Below are 17,729 nucleotides of genomic sequence, written 5' to 3'. Positions count from 1 at the left end.
CACTAAAACTTTTGTTTACTCTATTATTTTCTGTGTAATTGCTTTCTATTGGAATATGCTAATGCAGCTTCCATTTTTATCCAAATCAATCAAAAAGACAAGTGCTCACTCCACTAATCTCTGACAGAAATTCAGTCGAGGACGATGCCTTCTCTATCACATGAGCCAAAACCTTTTTCAAGATTATCTTGAGGAGATGGTGTATGAAACCTGCCTTCTAAGCCCAGCAAACTCTTTCTTTCTGTCTTTTCCCCATGTCAGACTCACCCGAGAGGTACACTGGACTGCTTCCAATAACACTGCACCACATTTTCACACCCAGATGCAGAATATTTGCTTGTTAAAAAGATTTTAAAAACACACCAGATGCTTGCTGTTAACCACAGGCATTAACCCTTTACTGGGACATGATCCAGATTCAGTATCTTCCTCACACACACACACACACACACACACACACACAGCCATTTCACTGCAGTCAATCAAACACACTGCAGGCTGGTCGATTTTTGCATGTTATTCAATATTAAATATTACTGCTGCAACTACTTCCAGCGCATAAACTGCAAAAGATTAAAATAACTTTTTAGAAATGAGAGCATAAGGAAAAAAATGGCAGTGTTGTAAAAAGGGAATTTTAAAGGGTGATTTTAACATGATATGACTAAAGTAGCCAATACTAGAGTCCTGTCTGATGTCTCAGTAAAAGACTGGTGTTACAGCCTGGAGACAACGCCGCTGTGTCTTAAAATTGGTCAGTAATACTGTAAAATCAATGTTTGAAGTAAAAGCCCTTGGAAGATGCTAAAACTTATAATGAAATCAATGGCTTGAGCTCAGTTTTAAGCTTTGTGAATCTATATAATGCCGCATAAACTGATTAAACAGATTTTGACTCTCTTCACATTCATTTTGAATGATAGCATCAGAGTAAATTGTGTCTGGCTTTAATCTCAGGAGAAACATGTCTGGTGAATCTTGATGAAGCTACAGTCTTTGCTACAAACTCTGCAGATGCTAATAAAAGCCGCACCACGCTGCTAGCCTGCGGCTCCCCTCTCGACAGCCCTTGGTGGATTAAAGCTGATTTCCCTTTAGGTCAGAGTCACTCGTGTGAGGGTATGACTCGCTCTGGCACCGGGCGAGTGTACTACCCTAGTCACTGATACCTAGCTCACTGTTGTTTGATGCTGAGCATGTCTCCGCGGCCCCCCAGCTCATCTATCACAGTAACTGTGAATGGCGGACAGCGGAGGAACAGAGGAAGGCTGCTCCGACCCTCCCTTCTCTCACTATATACTTAGTAATCTGTGCCAAGGCTGTTCCCTCAATGGAGAATGGAGACCTTGTATTCTGAGGCTCCAGATGGGCCAAAACAACACAGCACACACCACTACGACTCTCCAGTGAGATAACTAGGAAGGCTATCGGGATATTTTGATGCATGCTAGCGTTGTGTGTAAAAATGATAAATATGTAACGTGATATAATATTAAAGGCCCTAACAAGTTATTTGTTTTGGAGATTTCTATATTTGTATTTTTGTCATTGCTTTTCTCGCTGGCTTGAAGTTTGGAAAAGGTGATGTCACATACTTCCATGCACCAATCAGAGAGAGAGAGAGAGAGCAACATTTGAATCAAAGCATGATGAAAGTTGTCAGGTTGTTTGCTTATGCTGCCAGGCGACTGTCAATCAAATCTAATCAAACCACGGCCACACAGTCCTGATGAAGCAGATCATCAGATGTTGAACTATTAATAAATGATATCTGTGGGGGTTTGGTTTCCCAAACTTTAACTGTGATTATTTGATCATTGCTTATTTCATCACAAATGTTTCATATTACGGTGAAATACTTAGGATTTGAAACCAAGTTTTCAGGGGCTTTAATCCATAAAACTTCACTGAAATGATAAAAACATCAAATTTAATTGCACATGGTGTATGTACAACAAAGCCTTGGACAACATACCACACACTTGACACAAATGAATCCAGCTGACAAAGGATACAGGCCTGTCTGTGGCAAGGAAATAGTACAAAACATCAAATAGTGGCCATTAACTGCACAGTTTATTTGCCTCGTACTCCACATAGTTTGGTTGTCTGGCACTGAAAGCTTGCAGGGCAGTGAGTATCCTGGTCACGTCTGCACTGGACAGTTTGAGTCTGTGGCGGAGCAGACAGGCGAACAGATCCACGTGTGGGGCCCCTGGAGGCGAGAGGCGGTTAACCCTGTAGCGCAGCTCCACCAGCTGCAGCAGGGCCGAGTCCTGTGATCCCTGAGTGTACGGGTAGTCTATCTGCAGAATCAGGTCCTGGATCGCCTCGGGGTCAAAGTGCACACTGTATCCGAACAGCTGCATGCTGTTCACCTTCATGTAACCAATGTTGTTGGATGGCTCTGTGGCCTCCAGAGGCTCATAGTACACCGTCGTGTTCTTGTTTCCTCCTGCCGCTCCCACAGAGTCCCTGATACGACTCCTCAGGTAGAAATGAACCGTCTCAAAAAAGCTCTTCCATCTGTTTCCCAGAGTCAACGTCCAGTTATAGCAGTCCAAGGGGATATCCAGCTTGGTCCGCTCCCAGTCAGGGTATCCGTGCTGACCTATTGGCATGGTCCAGCTCTCCGAATGGCTGCCCCCGAAAGGATTCACAAACAGAGACAACGCCGGCTCCAGAGTGCTGTTTCTGGTGAGGCAAAACTGGAGGGCTAGTCCAAGGAGCATATGAACCCGGTTGGACTTAACCCGGTTGCTCTTGAGGGTGAGCAGCATTCTTTTCCTCCAGGACGGGTCAAACCAAGTGTTAACACGCACGTCATTGCTCACAAACACTGCATGCAGAGCGATGCGTGGGTCGCGCCGCTGGAGCAGGTAGCGCAGCTCCAGATCCTGCAGGTCTCGGTCACTCTCCAAGCCCAGGTAGGGGTCCGTGGGGTCGGGCACGGCGGGCCTGCAGGCTCCCTGGGTCAGGGTGAAGCCGGGGTTACAGCTGGAGCATCGTGTCCGGTTCTCCGTGGAACAGGAGGCGCAGCGGGGGCCGTCGCCCACAGGGCAGGGAATGAGGCCCTGGCAAGGCGGATGGTTGTAGGGGCAGGAGCAGCTGCGGCTCTCGTCACTGTAAACACCAACCTGGTTGTTCTCACTGCAGTACAAAATGGAGAGGGCGTACCTCAACCAGGAGTGCAGAGGCCTGAGGAAGAGTTGACAGTTGTGTTCAGGTTCAGAGATACTACTCTGCTGTATATTAGCTATTACAGGATATCTAATTCATATTTGTGTTTTTATATATAGATTTTTTATACTTTGAGTCTTTTTCATGTTATTGTGAAATGTTTTGCCTCGGTAGATTAATCCTTTTATAAAAAACGTGTGTTGTTTTGATGTGCAGCAAAAACAATTTTAGCCAAACTCAGGCTCAGCTGGAGTTAGAGAAGCAAAATGAATATTTTAATCTATTGAATTCCCCTTCTGTGGTGCAGATGGGTGGTGATGACACACGCAGACAAACAGATGCACATACCCGTGCACACTCTTTATGTCTTGTAACTCTTTCTGCTTTTTTTCAGGTTTATGCTACTTTTTACAGTAGATACAGCATTAAATGCTATTAAAATACAATTACAATGTGAAAAAGCAAATAAATAAAAACAAATATTCAGTTTCACAGGGACACAAAAACCCTGACTTACCCAGTGACCCTAAACCACTATTGAATTATTTTTTACAAGCAGAAGGGGTGTGATAAAGAAGTGTAATTGGATTGTGGATTGAGGAGGCAGTGCCGGCATTTGACTAGTGAGCTGATGGATCGTGTCATTTAGTTAATTTCCCTGCCAGAAATAGCTATCAACACGAGAGAGGCATAAATCTGAGTAAGATATGACCACAGTGGTCCTCGATAGGCTGCTGAAATAGAGTATCCAGGTGGGAGGGCTGCTGAAACAGCAGCTGTAACAGTAAAAAACACAGTAATAAATATGAGCCTCGGTGTCGTCACGTATTACTGGCCACAGCAGCTTCAATTCCTGGATGTGATTCTGTTAAAATAAACAGATTATTATATGAGGAATTTTAAGATGCCGGATTGATTGTAATGCAGTTTAAACCTGCAGACAGTGTCTGTTTGGTCAAACATGATCCCGTTTGTCTTTCCCCCCGCTGGAACAGACGAGCAGCTTTGCTCCTGTCAGCACTTTTAACCTCACTCCACTACTACTTTTCCTCAAGTGCCTCCTAATAAGTACCGTCTCGCTCTGCTGCTTTCTCCCAGTGCCTGGCGCATAAATCATTTTCATAATTATAAGTTTTGGGGAGCACCTTGGGTTAACAGGCTGCAGTATAAATATTCCTCCCTCTTGTTCCCGTCTTGCCTCTTACCTCGGCCTCTGCAGGACTATTTTGGGCTGTTTTCGACACCTCTTGCTGAGGCTGAAGAGCTTGTTAGCGGTGCGCCGAGCTTTGGTGAAAAGCTGGTTGCTGCTGGTCTCCAGCTGCCTGTAGCGCTGGGGCAGGCTGGCATCCGTCCTCCACAAGTGTTCCACGACAGATGTGTTTACAGCGTAATGGGTTGGCAGCTTCCCAACAAAGCTTTGGAACTCCTCTGGTGGGAAAAAAGAACATGAATAAGTAAACTCTGCCTGTGGCTATGAGCCGCAGGGTAACAATATCCAAAAAACTACTCCTCATTGTTTGCCCCAGAAAAGCAAACAGCTCAAGAAGAGAAATAACAGCTGCAACATTTTGTTATTTGGATTTTCTTTGGAGGGAGGATAGCTGATCTCATCATGTCAGAGAACAAAACTCCTTCTACATTCTGTTTCTGTGAAGAGATATATGTTAATCGCTACCTGTTGCCAGCATACAGCGCTGTACACCTTCAAAACAGCTAGTCTCTAATTAGACACGAGTGACACTGAAAGCAAAATTGCTGTTCCTGCCTTCAACAATGTGAAAGTAAGGTGGGTTGCCACGGTAACTGTAACCACTTGTGTCAGACATAATAAAGAAGTGACGTGTTTCTAGAAAGTTCTTTGACATTTGTTGATGCAGGAGGAAACTTTTTCAACTGTGACACATTTGCATTTGACATCTCAGAAGTACGGTGTATTTGCACGAAGGTGCACATTTGATAGCAGCCTCTCTTCATTTATTCTTTTTAAATTTAGAAGCCGGCTTAATTCAAAATCCAACAATAGACACAAACCTGAACCACTCAGTATCAACACCACAGGGGTCTGTGTCAAAGGTGCGCTACTGTATGCTTTTCTTCAAACATCAGATAATCCTATCATGGTACTATAATAATGCAGCTGTATAACCTTGGCTTTGTTCCCCTGAACAGCAGGTTCCTCCTGATTTGTGCCACAAAACAATCTATCAGATTTGCTGTGTAAATGCCAGACAAGGCTGCTAATGTTGTGTGTTTATGACAATTATAGCACTGTCTCAAAATGAATGCAATAATACATTATTAGGTGTTTGGATATGGCAGTGAGTTAGACGAGATTGATACCACTCTCATGCCTGCACGCTAAATATGAAGCTACATATTGCATACAGCTGGTTTGCTTAGCTTTGCATATAGACTGGAAACAGCTAAACTGACTGAAGAAAGTCAGAAAGAAAGCAAATAAGCTAATTTTCTAAAATGTCGAACTATGCCTTTAATTATACTTATTTTTAAATGTGATTCTCCAAAGTACTTTGGTTACAACAGACTTTTTAAAGGGTCTGTGCATTTTCACACACTGCAGCCCTAACACCCAGAGAGCATCAGAACCATCATTTGATTTGACACAATGACTGACAGGTCTCTTGATTTGGTGTCTGGCAGCTGGCAGTGTTTGACAGCCAAGAATACATTTAGAACAAAAACAAGACATGTGTTTTTCTCTGCTCTTCAATCCTTCAAACCATTTTAAGTGAAAAATAAACCTTTTTCCTGAGTACAGAATTCTAAGAAAGGTTTTAAAAGCTGATGTTCCACCTGTGGGTTTTTGAAAGCACAATTCAAGCTGACATTTTTAAGTCCCATTTTGGAGGGTCATAGTGCATTAAAATCCCTGACTCACCGGATTCCTCAAACTCCTGGTTGGTCAGCCTCCAGGCGTCTCTGACGCGCAGCAGGTTGTTTTCCAGAGTGTCCAGGTCAGAGTGAGGACAGTTACACTGGGGGAAGTCCACGCTGCACTCACACCAGCAGTCACTGTTCTGGCAAACAAACTGGCCCTCAGATTTACAGCCGATGTAGTTGAGAGCCGCCTGAATGAAGCTGCTCTGCAAGTAGCCTGGTAGGATGACTTGCAGCCCTGTGGAGGGTAAAAGATTGGACGAAGGTGGGCTGAAGTCATGTGAAAAATAAATTATGCGAAGATATTATTCTTGTCTTACACACATTAAAAGATAAGGTTCTATATTTTTCTTATTATCAGCAAAGACCACGAAAAGACAAAATCCAACAATAAATTGATCTTACTAACAAGTATTGTCTGAAAAAAAAAAGAAACTTATATTTGTCACCCGTTTTAGATTTATCACACATTGTTGATTTTCCTCGTTTTATGGGATTTGTTGATAATGAGAAGAATATAGAGTGATGCCATTTGGGAATTCACTTTGTTGCCGAGAGTTCGTTGAGAATATCAACACCGCTCTTACATCTGTTCGCTAATTATAAGGCTACAGCCAGCAGCTGTTTGGCTTAGCATAGCACAAAGACTGGAAACGGGGAAACAGCTAGCCTGGCTCTGTCCAAAGGTAACTAAACTCGCCAACCAGCACTAATGTTAATGCTAAGTGTAAAACAACAAATTGTGTTTTTTGTGGTTTTTCTGTTGTCAGTCTTTATGCTAAGCTAAGCTACAGCTGCTGTCTGTAGTCTTGTATTTACCGGACAGATACGAGAGTGGTATCAATCTCCCAAATCAACCAAAAAAAACAAATCTTTGCCAACCTCTTAAGAAGCACTCAGTGTTATTTAAGAAAGAGCTTATTGTGACAAATGCAGCAATGGGCGACCACAAAAACACTAATGACACCATTGTGATTTAAGGAGCAGGTTTTACCTTGTAGTTGGACCTTGTTTTCTGGACTGTGAACCAGTACGGAGCTGACTGTGTCCAGATTGTCATAGTTGCTGCATCCGAGTGGCCCAGTTCTGGTTTCCGTCACCTGCAAGGATATCAAGAGGATGTGTTGTAGCTTGATTTTGTCTTTTTTTGTGTGTTTCTAATGGAGGAATAGCTTGGTTGTGACACAGTTATGCTATGCCCCCACCCCAGCGGTTTATGTCTCAAATGAATTTTCAATGCAATGAGTCACTGTGAAGTAATATTGAAAAGGTCTTCAATTAGAAAGCGTTCGTTCCTCAGACAAAATGATCTGTTCTAATCTGAGAGGAGAAATCAACTTCTCTCCGACTGAAAACTGATTCACGTCTTTGCTTCCATCACTTATAACAGCAATCAATCTGGATGTTTAAAGTTAGACGTTCTGATACACTGAACTACAAAAACACATAACTTACTGCCTATTAGCATAAGTTTACGCTCAGAATCCTTCCTATTTCTCACTGAATCCTCAACACCGTATGTGATTTTAATGGATGGCCGTGTATCACAGGTGCTGCTTTACATCCCCCATAAAATGTAGCATTCATTTCCCCCTCTTGCACTCTTTCTCTCGGTCTGATCTTCAATCTGCCCGAACTCCACACACACCGCAAACTGGCAAATGAATGGAAGTCAACCTGGCTGGAAATTAATGGAATGATACCTCTAATCCATCAAGCTGATGCATAACCATAGGAACATGTTCTCAGTTTGGGGGGGCACTTGTCTTCATCAGCGGCTGCTCACTTTGGCATCTGCGTTTGCTCCTCCGGCTGATTAATGCATACACTCTAATAGCCACTTCAGATGATAAAATGGATGATTGGTGTTTTATAGTACAGGACTGCTGCTCCGTTCTGCTTCTTCACTCTCCTCTTTAAAGCTTGCTACCGGGGAGGCGATGTCTTAGATAGTTTTCTACTGCTTTAAAACAGTCAGTCAGTTAGTCTATAGTAGGTGGTTAGCAAAGACGCGTTCGACCATCTTATTATAAAAGTTAATTTATCAGAGGCGGATACAAATCAAATCACCCCACTTCCTGCTGCACACATGAGTTTTCTGTGACAATAAACTGCACGCTGAAGGGAGGAAAACAGGAGAGATAGATTTGCTGCACAGTCTTGCTGCACCCCTGCAGCTACAACAGGTGAACTTCCAAGTGTCAGGCCAAATCTGTAAATAGGCATTTGTTCTTAATCCTACCTGATTAAATAAGTTAGGAAAATATATTCCCTGAGCTGGATTTAAAGGATTTGTTAGTGCATGATACCTTCAAGTGAGTCATGAATTTAAACTTTGCTCTACTTACATGTTGTGACTGAATTTCAGTCAGTGGTGGAAAGATGCTAAGTACACTTACTTACTTCAAGTACTGCACAATTCTGAGGTACTTCACTTAATTATTTAAATGGTATGCTTCTTTATATGTCTACTCTTCTTCCCTCTTTTTGAGAGAAATATTGCATGTTTGCTCCACTACATGTATCTTAAAGCTATAGTTACTAGTCACTAGTTGTACATGTAACCACACCCAGCAGTGATGTCACAGCGTGCTGACACACCCAGGAGCACGCTTCTACACCAATCTAGCAAGGTGAGAGGTTAAACCATTGAAGGTCAGCAAAAAACAAGATTTTAGCTGCTGGTTTTTTTAAAGTACATTTTGTTGCACAAACGTCTGTAACATGTACTAACTCTAAGTAACACTTTGAATGCAAGACTTTTACTTAGCATTGGCTACTTTTACTTAAGTAAATGATCTGTTATCTATCTTATCTATCTCTTTATTATTCATAAATGTTGTTATGTAGGCATGTATGTACACATTAAAAATCACTGGGTAAAAATAGCACCAAACACAATATGGGTTAACACATCCATGGGTAAAAAAAACACCCAAGACAAGGAGTTGTTTTGAGGTTTTGATCCAGTAACCCAAGAGTAACATAAAATGAAAATAAAATAACACTAACACTGGGTCAAAACAACCCACTGGTACAGAGTAAAGTTGGCCCAGTATTTCAGTGGCGCTATAATGACCCACACTGGGTCAATTTTAAGCTATTGATCATCAAAAAGTAATTTTCCTCCCCTGAAGACAAGTAATTCATACATGTTCAGTAACTTCAGCTGAACCCAAAACCTAGCCAGTCCAACTCGATGCTTCGTTGCTGTTCCTATGTGTAGGCTAACAAACCCCAAGTCAGGGCAACGACACGTGGAGTTTCATCTCCCAACAGACTGCAGCTGTATTTACAGTTTTCATGACTTTGTCATACCCGTATGGTGGTGGATGCGATCTGAAGGTGGTGCAGCCTGCGCAGGGTGCTCTCTCTGTCAGTGAAGTAGGAAGCAGCCAGCTGGTGGAGGGCCTCCAGGGTCACTGTCCCCGTAGTGTTTGAGTTCCTGTTGCTGCCACGGCTGCCCTCGGCCCCTGAAGGCGAAGATTCCTGGCTGAGCTTCTTTTTGTCCACAAATATCGTCAAAGACTCCTCCCCTGGTGACAGTCGGGCAGAGGGAGCGAGAGCTTCATTAGCTCTGACAGAGCAGCACTAATCACCTTTCATTAGTATCTTTTCAGATCGGATAGAAAAGCGCAGCAGTGATTAAGTGCTGTGGGGGAACTGATGGTTTGGATGATTGGAGGAAAAGGCACAGACAAGGTCTCTGCATCTATTAAACTCCACAGGAACAGAGAGCTTATTCAATATCATTGATCAAGTTCCCTTAATTATTTGAATTATCTTAATTATATTGGCCAAAAATTACATTAAAAACAAAACAGATCTCAGGTCAGCATTGCTTTTCTGAGAGACAAATACGTTCTACACTTGGAAACATCTCTAACAATTACAATTGTTACACAACTAATATGGAAAGCAGGCAGGAAAAACAACCTACCACCAGACTCAATAAGGCTTTTCACACTTTTAACATTATGGTTGATGTATACTGTTGACTGAAAATCTAAACCTGGAAAACTCCAGGACTTCTTTGTGATGAAGTGGTTTTTGCTGAATTATTTTCACAAAGTGTCTCATCTACAGTGCTTCCATATGTCTCAGTATAACTTTCAATGAGGGCCCCGGAGAGATGGTGTGAAATTGCTACATTCAGCTGTGGGTTATTACAGGTTATTGCAGGTAAAAATAATAGCATTGTGTCCACACTGTGACCTACATAACTAACAGGACATTAATAAGCCCAATAATGTTTTATAAATGGCTGTCTGACCAGGGACATACAGCAAGTATCTCAGATTTCAGTCAACAGAGGGAGTGCATTTTGAGGCGAGGTGGCATTTTAAAGTACAGCATGTCAAGGCCATTATTGTTAATTTCCCAAACTGGTACCTCGCCACTAGCACTTAGGGAGCATCACTCCTTATAAGGTGACCTTTGTAGCGGCAGCGTAACCTGTAAATGCCCACCTCCAGATATGTTCCAATCAAACAAGGACCAATCAATGAAATCTTTTGTTGTAATACGCTGTCAGTCACCCAAAGAATTCTGTTTTTTTCTTGTTTTTTTCTTCTTACCTACAGATATTAATCAGCAACATCTGCCTGGGAAATACTCATCCAAAGCTTCACAATTTGACCAGAGGAATAAATATATAAGCCTTCAAGCCAGTCCTGCTTATTTCTATTTAATGCTACCTAGCTAGCACTAGCCAGATGGTGCGCCTTTATTAAAGGCACACAAGTTCTACAAAGTGAATGATCAAATTTGCCTTCCGAAATGGCACACAAGCGCTTTCTGATCTATCGGCGCAATAGGCAGGATGACATTGGTTATCAGTGCCCTTTAAAACTGCTACATATAATATATTTTCTGATCGGCAACTGCTTTGGTTGATGTTTGCTTAGGTTTAGGCACCATTCCTGCATGGTCAAGGTTTGGAGAAAAACCATAGTGATGGTTAAAAGAAAACACAGTTGACTTTTGGTTTAAAAAGGCCTTGGACATGGACACAGGAGAGTGCTGTTCGTTTCCCGCTTCCTACCAACAGTTAACATTGTTTTGTTTTTCTAACCACGACCACCATGGTTTCCTACCCATAACCAAGTAGTTCTGGAGCCTAAACCAAACCAAACCGTGATCATAGTGGAGGCAGATCAGAAAATAGTCAGATGAAAAGTCATTCTGATCTAATGCCCCGATCGGCAAGACAACATTGTCTGACGGTGCCTTCGAAAACTGTTACAAATGATGTGTACAAAAATGATTCACAGATATGACTTTCGAAAGCAAACACCTTTGACTGGTAGGAAAAACAGCTCCCATGTCCAAGTTACGCGCTGCTTTGTTGACGGTCACCTCAACCTGCTACGTCAGTCATAGTCTGAACGTCTTGTAGCAGCAAGAGATCAAGAGTTGTTCCAGGTGCATCATAAGAGTTTCACCCACTAAATGAAAATGTCTGTGTTACATTGTGGTCTCCACAGTCAGAGGAGATGATTGTATCTTTTCTATGATGGATCTCTGGTATGAAATGGCTATCCTGTAAAGAAGTGCTCTGTTTTCAGTTGTGAGATAATTACAGCCAAACCATATGTTTAGTGTTGATTTTTGGCCAGTTACTGTATTTATGAGAATAAGATAAAAGCACAGCAAACATCAAAAGAATCCTGGATTGCAAGGTGCATCGCCAATAACCGTTGGAAAATTTGCATTTGGATAGTTTCTTATAATCTGTGTTAGTTTCTTACAGCGAACACTTTCCAAACCCACACTTTCACATCTTAAGTATATGTTGCGATAATGATTTATTAAAAGAAAAAAAGATGTGTTGTACAAAAGTAATGAAGCTCCGTTTAGGGAACCATATTATTATATTTTGATGGCCAAACAAAAGTATGAAATCGGTCTTCTACTGCCTTCGCCAATTATTTTTTGTACACAAAACAAGAGCGGTTTAATGTTATTTGTGAGCCAAAAAAACACTGATCCAGAAAAATGATATGCTTTGTTGTTTAAAAAGGAACAGACGGTAAAATCGGTGCCCCATGTGCTGAAAAAAACCCCAACCACATTAGAAACTGTGTGAATCAAGCTTGCTTTGAAGCCCTGCGTACTCCACTGTACCTCCCAGAGTGGCAGAGAGGAGGAGGTGGGTGCCATATTTCTTGATTAGACCCTCTGTAATCGCCTGGAGGGTTGGCCGCCTCCCCAGCTGGCGGATGGTGTGCATGAAGTCGGGGTCGAGGGGCAGAGCCAGGCCGCCGCTGCCACCAAAACTGTCCCGCTTCTCCACCGCCAGGCTGTTGACCTTCCATCGACCAAACTCCCTGGAAACACAACACACACACATACACGGAGACACTTGCTCACTTGATGGTGTATAAGGCCCCAGGAGGCTGTTTAAGAAGCTGTGTTGAAAGCAAAGGATTAGGTCAATGCGTGTTACATACATTGAGGCCCGAACACTGTACAGTGTACTGACCACACACACACACACACACACACACACACACACACACACACACACACACATCCACACACATCTTTAGTACGCGATGAAGCTGTAATGTTATATCCCTGAGGAGCTCTCATAATGTGCCTCTGATGTATAAGAAAACCTCTTTTAACTGCCCAGTTTTTGTACTAAAGGGAGCACAAGATTAGTGTGGGCTTTAAGTCAATCCAGTTGTGGTTGGTTATTTATCCATTGTTAGATTTTTCCTTTCATTGGATGCTATTTAACACTATTAATGATAGGGGTCATATCGACGATGTTTGGGCTTGATCACTTTTACAACTACCACTTGGTGCAGAAGCCAACCATTTATTCAGAACTTTTACTTTCCATTTTGAATTCTCTGCTCACTTGCTAAATAGTTTTGTCTTAATCGTAGCCAGGGCTGTGGCTACTATTGAGGACAGTGAGGTCACGTCCACATTCATTTTGGGGGGTTTTACAGCAACTTTCTTTAGGCTGATTCCAGTATTTTTTCTACCAGTATTCCACCATTTTTGTTTTCTGGCAGCTTAGAGAGGCTTTGAAACTGCAGTTGGGCCTTCATGTTGGGAAATAAAACTGTAACAGTTTCTTTTTTACAGGTCCGTAATTTCCGAGCATTTTCCTAGGAGGTTTCCTGGAGAGAAAATAGGGAACATAGAAACAAAGTTCTGTGAGTTATTTCAATTAGAGTTTATTGTGTTGACTTTCTAAGCAGTTGTTGATTTTCCTTAAAGGAATTGTTTTTGGGAAATAAGCTTATTTGATTTCTCGCAGAGAGTTATATGAGCAAACTGATACCACACTCGTATCTGTGTTGTAAATGTGAAGCGACTGCCAGACATGAGAGTGGTATCACTCATCTGACTCTCGCCAACAAAGCAAGTAAGCCATTTAAATAAGACTAGAGGTGTTCAGGTGTTAAAACTTAGTCAGGTTGGTTGGAGACATGTTCAGTCATAGCTAGAAGATTATTGGCAATTGAGAAAGTAAATATACTTAAGATCAGCATCAATTTTTAGTCACATTTGTGTGTTTCATTTCCTCCTTAAGACAAATATGTGGATATATATATATATATTTTTTCCAACCACATCATCATTTCTACTTATTCTAATTTGCTGAGCTACTCCGTGATATTTCAACGTACGCCCTGACAATTGCAAAAGTACCCCCCCCCCGAATCTCTCTTATAGGGCTTACTGTTGTTTGAACAAGCTTGTCACAGCTGTAAATAAATCCTGCACGGGTAAGACAGGACTCATTGTAATGCAATGCTGTAACTCCCACAGCAACAGAAAGACGTGAAACCAAAATATAGTCCCACATCTTCAGCTGCCATCACTTGTTATCTTGTGCCCTTTGGACACAAGTCTCGCTGAACTCTAGCTTTTCACAAACCGGCTGGGAGATACCGCTGCTACTCCCTCCCTGCTTCTCCCTCCCACCATATCATCAGTTAATGTCTCCCACCGTGCTGCCTGCTGCTCTGTGTACCTCCCTCTCCTTCTGGGAGGCAATCAAATCACTGCCATGGGAGAACAATCGGCAGGAAAATAATTGAGGAACCGGGACAGTGTGGAGTGTGCCATTACAGCCAATCATCATAACGAGGGGACAGGCTGAGTGTCCGTCCCTGGTGGACAGATGGATGCTGTGGATCCAGCCCAGGGTTTAGCCTACAGCTATTCCATCGGCATGCACATATGGCAAACAAAGAGGAGTGTTTGTTGTAGGAATGTACTTGGATATCTAAACATGAAGGCCTACTGTATGCACAATAAGCAATCGATAGTGATGAAAACAACTCCTCGGAGGGATAAAAAAAATATAAAAAGGAACAGACGTGGGGAGAAGCTCAATCACATGCTGCTGCATGACTGACAGCCATGTGATGTTCATGGTGGTGTTTCAGCTATTACAGAGGTCAGAGGAGCAGAATAGCAGTTTAGGCCCCAAGCAATTTAAGAGCACATAGAAAAACACAGAGCACTGGCAACTCTGTGGGGACTGTGTAAAATATAGTCGACTATTTCTAAGAATAAATGCCGTCAGTGTTTCCACAACTTATTCCTTTCCTGATATTATCTCAACAATACATTCAATAACAGGCCAAAACAGGCAAAGGAACTGAAAACTGGTTCGAATTGACTCTACTGTCAGATATCATATTGTTACAGGAGGTTTTTTCTCTCTTAACCTCGGTCGGGTCTCATTTTAGAGTCATCCTTAAAATCCTTAATCCCTAATCCTTAAAACCGCCTTTGGGTTAGAAATGTGAGCAGGCAGCTCACAGGTTGCATGATCGACGGCTTCAGGGTGAAAGACCCTCGAGTGGTGAGATGTCAGCCAGCCAATACGGATGGTGGCAGCCTTCGACAGCCCGAGCTGTCCGCTCCTTTGTCACTTTCAATGATTTTCGCTGATTAGGAGGAGGTTTGGAGAGGGAGAAGCCTCAAGCCTGGGGGCTATTGGGACATTTATGCAGCATGGTCCATTGAAAAAAATGCAGGTGCCACTGAGAGATAAACAGCAGAGCCTAAAAGATTCCTAGATAATGGACCATTCAGACCATGAAGTGTTTTTTCACTTTGGTCAACACTTGGCAATGTCCACCAGAGAGAAGAAACACACTCTTGGACCTGAGGTATTGATAAGACACCTAAATGCTAAATATAGTAAAAAAAACTTCACCAATAAACACAAGGGAAGGCTTCACACGGATGTCTTCTCCTCTAAAAACCTCTCAATAAATACACCTGAAAAAATCATGAACACAAACATATATATCTATTGAGACCCGTCTTACTGCGTGTGTGTTGCTTACACACTGAAAGATGCAGGACTGGAATGCATCGATCGACATACTGGACACCTAACAGTTGCAGCAAAGCATGAATACGACACATTGCAAACCTTAAGAACGCTTGTGAGGAATATTTAGAAAAAGGCAGCAGCAGCAAAGTGCAGCTCAGGGACGCAGCAGGAAGTCACTGAAAAGGATGTTGCTGTCCACATGCTGCCATGGGATTAACTCCTGCTGCTGGGGTGATTTTGAAACATCAGCAATATCAGAATCATCAAATCAAACCATGAACACCGCCCCCACCCCCCACGCACACACACACACACACACACACAAAATACATGTTTGATGCTATTCATATGACTGCTCAGTTTCTAGCCAGAATATTAAAAGACAGGAGCAAAGGGCACACTCTGCCTCGCTACAGTGGTTCTTCAGATTTGCTCATCAGCTTGCAACTAATTCGGTGCAGGTGTGATACCTGTGAGGGCAATCCTGAGAGGGTGCAGGTTTTCATTCCAAACACTACAGCAGCTGCTTTCGCTGATTAGTTCCTCTCTGGCTCAAAGTGCTCATCAGTGAAATTATCCAGTGGTATGTTGGGTGAAATGAAATCCTGCAAACACTCGCAGCTCAAAAACATGAAACTCCTGAGAGAAACATACAATAAATACATACAGTAAACACAGCACCTAGCTCTCCATCTGTCTCACCTGTAGATCTTGTATCTGGTGCTGTAGCCCTGCTGGTACCTCTCCGCAGCCTCTGTGAACTCCAGGGACTGGTGGAAGGGACCTTTATCCGACAGCAGCCAGCCCAGGGGGCCGGGGGCGCCGTCGCCTTGTCCGGCTGCGGCTGCGGCTCCACCGGCTGCGGCGGCGGTCCTGGAGGTCCAGCAGCAGCAGCAGAGCCAGAGGCTGAGAGCCGCCCCCTCCCATAGCAGAGACAGCCGCTTATGACTGATTCTCTGACAGCTCATGCTTCACCCAGCGACACCTCATTCTCTCCGGACTGGGAGGAGGACAGACCAGCAAGACAGTGTTACAGTTTCTCAGGTTTTAGGGGTGGAAAAAGTAGTGCGTCGCGCAGATTTGGAGGGCAGAATGTGGAAATATCCCCGTTTAAAATCCAGTATGTATGAGAGTTAAACAGACTATGTGAGCGATCAAATGTTCTATTATACTGAGAAGACACTCACCTGATTTTGCAATAGGGACCAAACGATGCGCTCTCAAGAATAAGTGAACTCTTCAGATCTTGCGAGAGCATGCGAGTAAGACCTCTCCAGTTCAGCGGTCCGGCCAAATTCAGTAATTTCGCGATTGAAGGCGCTACTCCAACTTGATTTGTGCTCTCGCTCAACTTTATTTCGAGCGACGATCCTCCCGCATCCGCGCATCCATCCGCGCATCCATCCGCTCCTCGGTGGGAAGTGGCAGCGGCGGAGGCACGAGCGCAGGGGAGTTCATTCTGAGGATGTCCGCCGCGCGGCCACAAATATCTCCAGAGGTTGGATGCGAAAGGTGCATTCCTCCACCCTGAGTGGGATCCTTTTATCACACTGTATGATCCTTAAAGTTGCCGTTAATCTTCTAAATTCTTGATAAATGTTGCGCACGAGCGGTCGCCCCCCCCCCCACCTACTCTGCAGTGTGAGCTGGTGGATGAATGAGCGCCCGCTTCAACACAGAGAGCTTTTCTTCCCCAGCTTTTTTTTTTTTGTTGTTGCCACAAGAGAGATAGCGAGAGGGCGAGCGAGTGCACCGTGATGAGGGTAATATACATACCGTCTGAGTGTGTTCAAGTTTTGAGCACAGCAGGCTGATGATGATGATGATGATGACGATGAAGGTGCACCAGCTCATCACTCACCATTACCAATTCATCCTCGTTATTTTGTTCCCTCTCTCTGTGAACGTGGCACATAAAAAGTGTTAAAAGGAGCTTGATAATAGACTAATTACCCCCCCCCCCCATTGTCCTGGGCCACAGCTTCAGAGCCTGCAGCATGCATGACTAAATGGCCCACATCGACCTCTCCTATGATGCACATTGCTGGATGTACCAGTGAGAATAATTACAGGCCATTATCAGGGAGCGGGTTTCCTGGGTGATGATATTCAAGTTCAGGAGTGCGCTCATTTTGCCACCTCCAAGCATCATCATTTGCACACGCGCACACACACACACACACACACACACACACAAATAAACAGTTTCTCTAAGTAAAAGTATGATTCAATTCATAATTATGCAAAAGAAATGCTTGACCTGTAACTTGTAGTTCAAAAACATGTCAGTAGGAATTCACATTACCAATGATATTTCTCAGACAGTGATGGGTGA

The 17,729-nt window shown here is 43.2% G+C and overlaps 1 protein-coding gene across 1 annotated transcript; it reads right to left on the bottom strand.

Annotated features, from left to right (window-relative positions):
* Window positions 1–2,024: 2,024 nt before the first annotated feature.
* Window positions 2,025–16,362, bottom strand: LOC139296709 (BMP/retinoic acid-inducible neural-specific protein 3-like). Its single transcript, XM_070919189.1, has 7 exons — window positions 16,097–16,362; window positions 12,205–12,407; window positions 9,397–9,614; window positions 7,073–7,178; window positions 6,080–6,316; window positions 4,386–4,608; window positions 2,025–3,198 (listed from the first exon to the last, which is right to left on the bottom strand). The coding sequence occupies exons 1-7, from the start codon at window positions 16,360–16,362 to the stop codon at window positions 2,064–2,066; spliced, it is 2,388 nt and encodes a 795-aa protein (XP_070775290.1). The 3' UTR covers window positions 2,025–2,063.
* Between the last annotated feature and the right edge of the window lie 1,367 nt (window positions 16,363–17,729).

This window comes from Enoplosus armatus, chromosome 14 (genome assembly GCF_043641665.1).
Source record: "Enoplosus armatus isolate fEnoArm2 chromosome 14, fEnoArm2.hap1, whole genome shotgun sequence".
NCBI classification, from domain to species: domain Eukaryota; kingdom Metazoa; phylum Chordata; class Actinopteri; order Centrarchiformes; family Enoplosidae; genus Enoplosus; species Enoplosus armatus.
The sequence above is the reverse complement of the archived record's forward strand: the minus strand, read 5'-3'. Positions and strand labels throughout refer to the sequence as shown.

Excerpts from the sequence above, each read along its gene's own strand:
- LOC139296709 (XM_070919189.1), bottom strand. The coding sequence starts at position 16,362 with ATGAGCTGTCAGAGAATCAGTCATAAGCGGCTGTCTCTGCTATGGGAG. Across the intron at positions 7,179-9,396 it reads TCGCATCCACCACCATACGG|GTGACGGAAACCAGAACTGG; the intron begins GTATGACAAAGT and ends ATATCCTTGCAG. Across the intron at positions 6,317-7,072 it reads AAACAAGGTCCAACTACAAG|GGCTGCAAGTCATCCTACCA; the intron begins GTAAAACCTGCT and ends TACCCTCCACAG.